The sequence below is a fragment of the Solanum tuberosum genome, unplaced genomic scaffold (genome assembly GCF_000226075.1).
Source record: "Solanum tuberosum cultivar DM 1-3 516 R44 unplaced genomic scaffold, SolTub_3.0 scf00058, whole genome shotgun sequence".
NCBI classification, from domain to species: Eukaryota; Viridiplantae; Streptophyta; class Magnoliopsida; order Solanales; family Solanaceae; genus Solanum; species Solanum tuberosum.
The window spans coordinates 612,887-621,515 of record NW_006238982.1 but is presented as its reverse complement, the minus strand read 5'-3'; the positions used below and the strand labels follow the sequence as shown (position 1 = coordinate 621,515).

Sequence of the window (8,629 nt, the reverse complement as noted above, 5' to 3'; positions counted from 1 at the left end):
TTTTTGCAGTCAACCCCCCCCCCCCCCCCCTATTTTCTAATCAAGTAACTACGGAAAGCAGTCGGTGTCCGGTGAGACTCAACCTCCCTGTCTGACTCTGTTAACTGTTAAGGCCTCCTTTACCTCTTTCTAAAGATTAAGTAGATTCTACTTATTCAAACTTATTTGAGTTTGATACTTTCATGATTTCTGTTTTCCACCAATTAGTAGGAACTAGGATTAATATTGAATTGAGCTTAATAACAAATGTTACCGCTTGATAGGTTCGATCTTTTAAGTTCTTAGCGTTTAACTCATTGTTTTCTTAAAACAAAATTATGGGTGTAGATCTAATATCTGTTGAAAATTGGGTGGTTTTCATACAAAAAACTTTACTCCTTGTTGGTGGCGAAGCACTGATACGCTTCTAGTAATTACCACATCAAAGTTAAAGATAATGGTGTCCCCGCCACTTCCAAATCCTAGGTCCGCCTCTACATGCACATGAGTCGTGAATCCATATATAATACTGGTGTCTCCATATTTGACTATATTCCATTAATATATTAACTTTTTGACCTGTCTAGAATGTTGATGTTGTCGATAAGAAAGATCAATCCTGAATAAGCTTCAGCGGATTCTCATTATAAATCTTTTTATAAGCAAGGAGCTATCTATAGGAAGATAATTGCCAGGTCAGTCTGGTCGGAAAGAAGCTTGCTTACACCTTGCTTTATATTGAAAGAAGTCTTCCTCCTTGAGAAGGTAGCCTTTCTATCATTTAGTGGATAACTCCTTGCTCCATTCCGCTTAAGGTGGCGCGCCTTAGTCCCATAAGCTTATGCCTATACCTGCTTTCCCTTGAAATATACATAGTAAACCACTTTAAACTCGCAGTTAGTCTTGGCCCAACTCTGCCCGGGGGTTGGCCTTTTAAGGCTTATTTCACTTCTTTTTTTCTTTTTCTCTTATTGCTAATTGGAACTCCGGCTCCGGTAACCTCCTGAACCTTATCCATTACCCTTCTTCAACAAGGGGAAGATAGGAGGTAATTCCCTTTTTCAAGGCCCCTAACCTAGTCCTGGTTTGGTTCTCCAGTGGAAAGATTTGAGATACCTTCTCCTACCCTATAAAGTACTGTCCTATTTCGATAATAAGAACAAAATTATGGCCATAAAGATTCTTGCAAAGTAATTTCGTAGCCAATAGAAAGGACATATGAATCACATTCAATGGGAAATTTAACCATGTCTTGTCGTGTAGAACGAAGGTTTTAGGTTCAACATGAATATTTGCTTTAGTATTGCTTGCACTATATACTGAAGTAATGTATGTGCGACCAATTACTAACAGTTCCTATTTCAATTACTTCCCCAACCATGCTACGTTCATGAGAGCTTACTGCATTTGATAAGTTAATTATCTATAGGAGGCAAGGAACTTGAAATGCCTGAGAGGAAATCATAACCTTAAGATGATGGAATTGTTTCCACTAGAACCTGATCGTTCCATAGTAATATAAAACACATAGTTATCCTTATGGCTATGAATCCAAATAATATAGGCTCTATCTGGAGATTTTGTTTTAGGAATATAAGATATACCTTGTTCCGCTCCTCCTAGTTTAATTAGGTACTCACAAAATAACAGGAGCTAAAGTGCTAAAAGGTATAGTGAGTAAATAAATATATAAGACAAGAATCTGAACATTAAAATGAAGGCATAAATATGAGATTAGCTAATTTAGAACAAGCATAAAGAGAAGGAAGATTACAGTGCTTTCATTATCCATCCAAGGTGACTTCTAATACGGCGAACTCCAGTTAATTTTCAAGTTCAGCAAGGTAATATCCAAAAATATTTCCCCATATAAAATGAATAGCTTGCTAAGGTCTCAAATAATAGCATTAAAAAGTTAGAAATTCAGCTCAAAACATACTTTTGCAATACCTATGTTCCTTCCAGTGGCTCAAAGCAAAATTTGCTGCCTTAAAATTGTCTCGCCCCCAGTGACTGAAATCTCTAGCATCATTTTCCAGTCACTGTTTGTCCTTGCTATATGGGAAACATTCTAGTTGTAACAGATTTACACTGCCGTTTTCTTTTACCCTGCCAAGCTATCATTTCTATCCAAACTATACAAACATCTTTACATGTATGAAACATTGAAACCTTCTCTCCACGTCCAAATTTTAGCAAAACTAGAAGCATTCACCATATCTAGATACAATCATTCAACAGAAAGCCAAGGCAAATACAACTATTGGTGTTGTACCTTTTGGCGTCGAGAGTACTATACTTGTAACTACAACTACTACTACTACTAAATTAACATGTTCCCTTACTACAAAGTTCAAAATTCTGATCACATATTGTATGTCTGAGACGATCAAATTACTCTCCTTTGCAATAATAAGATTCAATAACAAACTATTCATCATTTTCAAATGGGCTTATATATTTGCAGCTTGTAAACAGTTCTATAAGCTTTTATAACCAATACAACTTTGATCAATCTTCAACAATCAGTCAAATCAATCCTCGATGAAAAAAGTAGGACCTCCATTCGAAACGAAGTAAAGCATTAAAAACTCTTAAGTTATTTCTACATAAACAGTAAATTTACATGTTTCAAGGCTGTTGATTATTAAATTGTATGACCATATCATTTAAAAGCATCATCTAGTATAGTGAATATCTTTTATTTACTTAAGTATGTTTTCAACAAACTCCCATTAGGTGTTGGGCATGATTATCTTTCTTAGGACAAGACGTGGAAATTTATTTGGTAATCGGTGGAGGCAAGGGGCTAAACACAGGAAAAAAACAAAAGGAGTTCAACATCTACAATATAAACATGTATAAATAGTATAATTCTTAGCCGAAGGGGGTTAGGATGAACCCCTTGACCGCTACCTGGCTCCGCCCCTACGTGGAGGTGAGACTTGAACCTAGGATCTCTAAGGACCATATTTAATTTTGTGACCATCTCATCTAACAGCCTAGTAAATTGTTAGTCAGGATACACTTTTATTTACTTAATCATATCTTCAACATAAAAAAATACATCTTTTGCTCAAAAAAGTGTGGAATTAACCTTGAATTATTGATCCTTGGTGAGGAAGAGCGAGGAGCTGACGGTCGAAAAGCCTGACCACCAATTCTACCACCAGTCTTAGCAGCTGATGCTGGATCCACTGAGCCCAGTGTCAAAACCCCAGCTGCCACTGCAACTAACGCTAACTTTTCAAATTTATTTTCACTTTTCCTGGAAAAAAAAGAAGCGAGAACTCCATCAAGAACCCAGAAAATGAGAGATCAAGAATGAAACTTTTTCCCCATTATATTCAAATTTTACCTCAAAGAGTCTTGTGGGTCATCTGGGCTGTGCTTGCACAAGATTTTAGTGCTATGTACAGGGAAGAAAGTGCTGTATTTTCTGGGTTTGTATGTTGAAGAAAGAGGACTAATTAAGAAACTTTGCTGTAGAATAGCTACAGACATTTTTTTTTTGCACTTCAAATGGAAGCTCAAGACTCAAGAGCTCAGAAATGAAGTTTTGTGACTGAGTCAATGGCTGTGGTGATATTTGCAAAAGGTTCATCCAGTTGATGACTGTCAAGTGTCCACGTGGGGATGCAATAGTGGCTGATGTTGGAACATTCAAGAATATCAAAACATAGTATGTGATTGGAAGAAACATGGTCACGCACACACTTTATCGATCTCATTTAGTGAAGTTTACGGGGTATGTTGTTATTATGGTAGAGTATATTAGCAAAATTAATACATGTATTAGCTATGTGTATTAGTAATACATTGTTTGATATACTTTCTTATGTTATACATAATTAACATTAGTTATATTACTAATATCATAAATTTCTAGGTATTAGTAATGCAAGGAGATTTAATGCATATACATTAGCATGGTTAAAGTCATAATTATTCTTCAGAACTTTTTTTACATCTTTACATCTTTTCCACCATAATTGTGAAGAATATGTTTGTAAATAAATCTTTATAATAATGTATATTAATGTATTATTGGAGGCAGTCCATCATTATTATTATTCCTTATAAGAAAAAAATTACTCTATATAACAAGACAAATATATGATATGTATTTATCATTAATCATCATAGCTTAAAATATTACAATTTATAACTATATGTTTAGGGGAAAGGCATAAATTCCTTCCTGAACTTGTATCGAAAAGTCAGTTATACGCTCAAACTATTATGGCGACCTATTACACACCTAATCTTGTTCAAAGTGATATTAATACCCCCTTAGAACGTGACATGGCAAAGAAAGTGTCTTCACCTTCCTTAAGGTGCGTGAGAAGAAAAAAATACATGTTGAAATGACAAATTTAAACACATGACACTATTTTATTGGTCATTATATAATTATGTATTATAATTTTTAATATATTAATTATTTCAATTTTCTTTCTTTTTTAATCTTTTTGTTGGTGGCCCCAATTTCTTTAAACATTTACATTTTTCTTTGTTTTGAGTTCTTCTTCTTAAGGAATCACAACATTTGTCACCATTGATTGTTTGATGGAAAGACATCCAACACTTTACCCTTAAAGAGGAACTCTAAAAAGAAATAGAAAGGAGTGGAGAAACTGATGACTTCCATAGAAAAGTTAATAATTTTCATGATTTTTCCGTTCGAACTCGTCGGAGGATTCACCAGAGAAGATTACCAAAAAATAATCATGAGAAAGATAATGATTTCTATTGAAAATCTTATAACATTAATGCATAAAATTCGTGATTATATTGCCTAAATTTATCAAGAGTTCATCGAAGAAAATGATTTCTCCATCTTTGTCTTCTCTATTCTCGTCGGAGCACTACCTACAACCATCACAATTTCTATTTTTATGTCATAAATCATCAATAGCATATTTGATTAATCATTACACACAAAGAATACTAATGAAATGCTTGATTTACATACATAGTTATCAAGATTTTTTAAAGAATTTTACAAATCTGAAAATTTTATTTGTTCCACCGGCAACAATGGTGTTGCCCATCGCCTATCGTCGCCACCAACATCTCTATACTTCATAATCGATTTATTGACTCCTATTTTCTCTTCAGATTTTTTTCTTTTCCTCCAATTTATGAACATTGGAGAAGAAGAAGAAGAAATAAATTTTGAAAAGAGAAATGTATGGTGAGAGGAGGAAGATGCCTAATTTTTTAATTTTTTTGCAAAAGTTTAAGAAAATATCAAGAGATAAGGGTTTTTAAAAATTAAAATAATATTATTTATGTATGAAAACGCGTGTACAACACTTTTTTTACACAAAACTGAGATTGTCTTCGGAAGGGGGGGTATTAATATCACTTTAAACAAGATTAGGTCTCTAATAGGTCGCCACAATAGTTTAAGCGTGTAACTGACTTTTCGGCACAAGTTCGAAGGAAATTTATGCCTTTTCCCATATGTTTTATAGCAAATTTATGTCTTCTCTCTCCCTTCCTCCCTTGCCTCCCCCCCCCCCCAACCCCCCCCCCCCCCCCCCCCCCCCTACCCTCTTTTTCTCTCTCTGACCCCTCATTCTATTACCAATTGACACCATTTTGCAAAACTTTGATTCTGGTTACTGCTTGTTAAATTCCGTTAGGTTCTTTGTCAAATACGAACAAATTTGAATCCATATTCTTTGGGGGTCTAACTTTGGTTGTTTTTTCCTTCGAGCTAAGATAGACCCTATCAAAAACTAGTTCCAGAAGCATCTTCCATTCATCTCGACCTAGACTGATCTTTGTTTTGATGATGATAAACCATCATCGATTTGTATAGTATATATACCCCCAAGCCCTCTTTTTGTACCATTTTTTTCTTTCTAAAAGAGGGCCTGGAACTGGGCTCTCTTCACAGCCCCTAAAGACGTTAGGAAGAGATTTAATCAGCCAGCGTAATAACTTCAATCGATAGAAAAATCTATCAAGACCTAAAACAAAGAATACCATCTCCCAGGGAGTCTTTTTATTTTGCATATCTCGAGTTTCGAATTCTCCTCACGCTTTTTCCATCACGATTTCTTCGAGAACACTCGCCTCATCGACTCTTCCCCTCGTTCTTTCTTTTCGGCCCAAACAGTTGTACTCCAAGAAATACTCCACATAAAAATGATAATTGTAATATATATCAAATGTATTTGTATTTCATATCAACTATACTCTGTATTATATATCAACTGTATATGTATGTAGTATCAATTGTAGTATGACAATTTATATTCTGTCAATTGTATCCATCGACACAAATTATGTTCACTAATATAATTGATACATTATATATGATATACGATACATCAATTGTAGTCAAACAATTATATTTATATTCATATAAATTGTATTTGTGTATCTGTATCAATTGTATTCGTGATACTACAAATACAACAAGTATTCATCCTCTCTCCTCCTTCTCTCGATCTCGCTCATACCTCTCCTTCTTCTCTCGCTCCTCCCCTACCATATATTTATCATTCGCAATTAAGCAAACTATAGCTTTATATCTCTAATTAAACCTAAACTATAGTCATATTTAAAAGTTTTCTAAATTATTAATTATATTTTATTAAGAGAAAATACATAAGTTACCAGCGAAAGATTTATTTTTTCTCATATTTATTCAATTATTTCTTTTCTTCGCAGCTGGTTCAAAGCAAACAAGAAAAGGTGGGGAAAAAAAAGCAAATTGCAAAATATTTTTCTTCGTACCAAAGACACTCAACAAAGATTCGGTGAAGGAGGCCGAAATCTTTTTGGCAAAGTGGATGGAATTGGTGAGAAATTAAGAAGATATTAATAATGATTTATTTTTTTAGAGGAAGAAAGCCTCCATATATGTTTGCTTTGAACTACGAACTATAAAAAAAAAATAAGAAGGGGAAAATTAAAGAGAAGGTCCACTAATTAAAAATTAAGTGTAGTTAATTGATAACTTCTATTAAAAGATGCTGCAGGTACAGCTAAAAAAAATTAAAAAAAATTATTCGTTTGTCACGAGAGGGTAGTCCCACTTTCTTTTCAACACCTCTAAGGGAATATTAATTTCATTTCCACTAGGAATAAGAAAGATATTAGAATAATAATTTAAAGTTGAAATAAGAAATTAAATTTACTTAGAATTTGATATTTATTTAATTTATATCTAATTAGGATACATAGTCTAAATAATATATGAATACATTTTTTAATCCTAGTTAAATACTAAGATTTTGCACTATTATAAAAAGAGGTATTGGTAAATCTTTTCTATTGTGAAATATTCTAGATAATTGTTTGAACTTATAAATAAAATATTTTACTGAAAAAAGGTTTAAAATGTTTAACTTGATATAAAAGTTAATTTAGTTTTTATACTTTGTTAAGACACATAAAGATTTGGGACTTCTTCACATTGAGTTTTTAGTCCATTAGAACCTTATGGATATACTTTAAATTTGTGCAGGCACATATATATAGAGATTTACGATACAACGACAATAGAAGTGAGTTAAACTATACGTTACATTATTTTATTTTTAAAAAAATGCAAGGAATTATATAGGGAAAAGGCTCTGAAAAATACTTCAACTTTGGTCAAAATTGTTGTTACGATACCAAACTTTATGGTGGACCTTTTATCCCTGTACTATTTAATAGTGTATTTTAAAGGTATATATGTGCACACGTGAACATCATAAATATTGCATCATTATAAATAGTAATGTGTCCACGTATGCACATATATACCTTTAAAATACACTATTAAATAGTGCAGAGGGGTAAAAGGTCCTTTCCAAAGTTCGGTATCATAACAATAATTTCGGTCAAAGTTCGAATATATTTCAGACTTTTTTCCCTATTATATACCAGTTGTACCAATGAGCTGTAATTTAAATTTTTCCACTTTAAGCACAGAGTGGTCACAAAATATTTCTAAATTCAATATAAATTATTAATTTTATTTCTGAACTATTTATAGCCTTAAAAATGTCTTTTTACTTGACTAACTAAATTGAGATAAGCCTCTGATCTGCCATATGACATAACAAGTGGTCTCAAACTCTAATAGGAGCATGAAACTCTTAATGAAAAACTAAGAGAAGTATTGAAAACACTTCTAAACTTGACGAGAATTTATGGATGTATTTCAATCATGTTGTAAGATTGAAAATGTATTAAGTTCAGTTAATCAAGTGAGAGATATCTTTAAGATTATCAATACTTTAGAGATGAAACTAATAATTCGCATCGAGTTTAGAAGTGTTTTCAATACTTCTCTCTAATATTATGATATTAATTAATGACAAAACTATATGAACTATATCATCATAATTGATGATAGGTATGACACATAAATGTACCCTTTAACTTGGTCTCATTTCACATTCATGCCCTCCAACTATGAGTAAGTAGACACTTAAACTTGTATAAAGTTGAACAAGTAGACACATGAGTCATACATGACATAATACATGTTATACACAAATTGTCATGTAGGATGTCACGAAAGACATGTGTGTCCATTTGTTCAATTTTATACAAGTTTAAGTATCTACTTGTGCACGTCCAAAGTTGAAGGGCATAAATGTGAAATAAAGCCAAATTAAAGAACATATTTATGTATTAT

The 8,629-nt window shown here is 32.8% G+C and overlaps 1 protein-coding gene across 1 annotated transcript in view; it reads right to left on the bottom strand.

The window, feature by feature from the left end:
• The window catches only part of LOC102581714 (uncharacterized), a 6,361-nt gene extending 2,747 nt beyond the window's left edge, over positions 1–3,614 (bottom strand). Inside the window, exons 1-2 of the mRNA XM_006344474.2 lie at positions 3,338–3,614; positions 3,077–3,247 (exon numbers count right to left, since the gene is read on the bottom strand). Coding sequence (XP_006344536.1) covers positions 3,077–3,247; positions 3,338–3,483 — 317 coding nt within the window. The 5' untranslated portion in view covers positions 3,484–3,614. The remainder of the gene's footprint in view (positions 1–3,076; positions 3,248–3,337) is intronic.
• Positions 3,615–8,629: the final 5,015 nt, after the last annotated feature.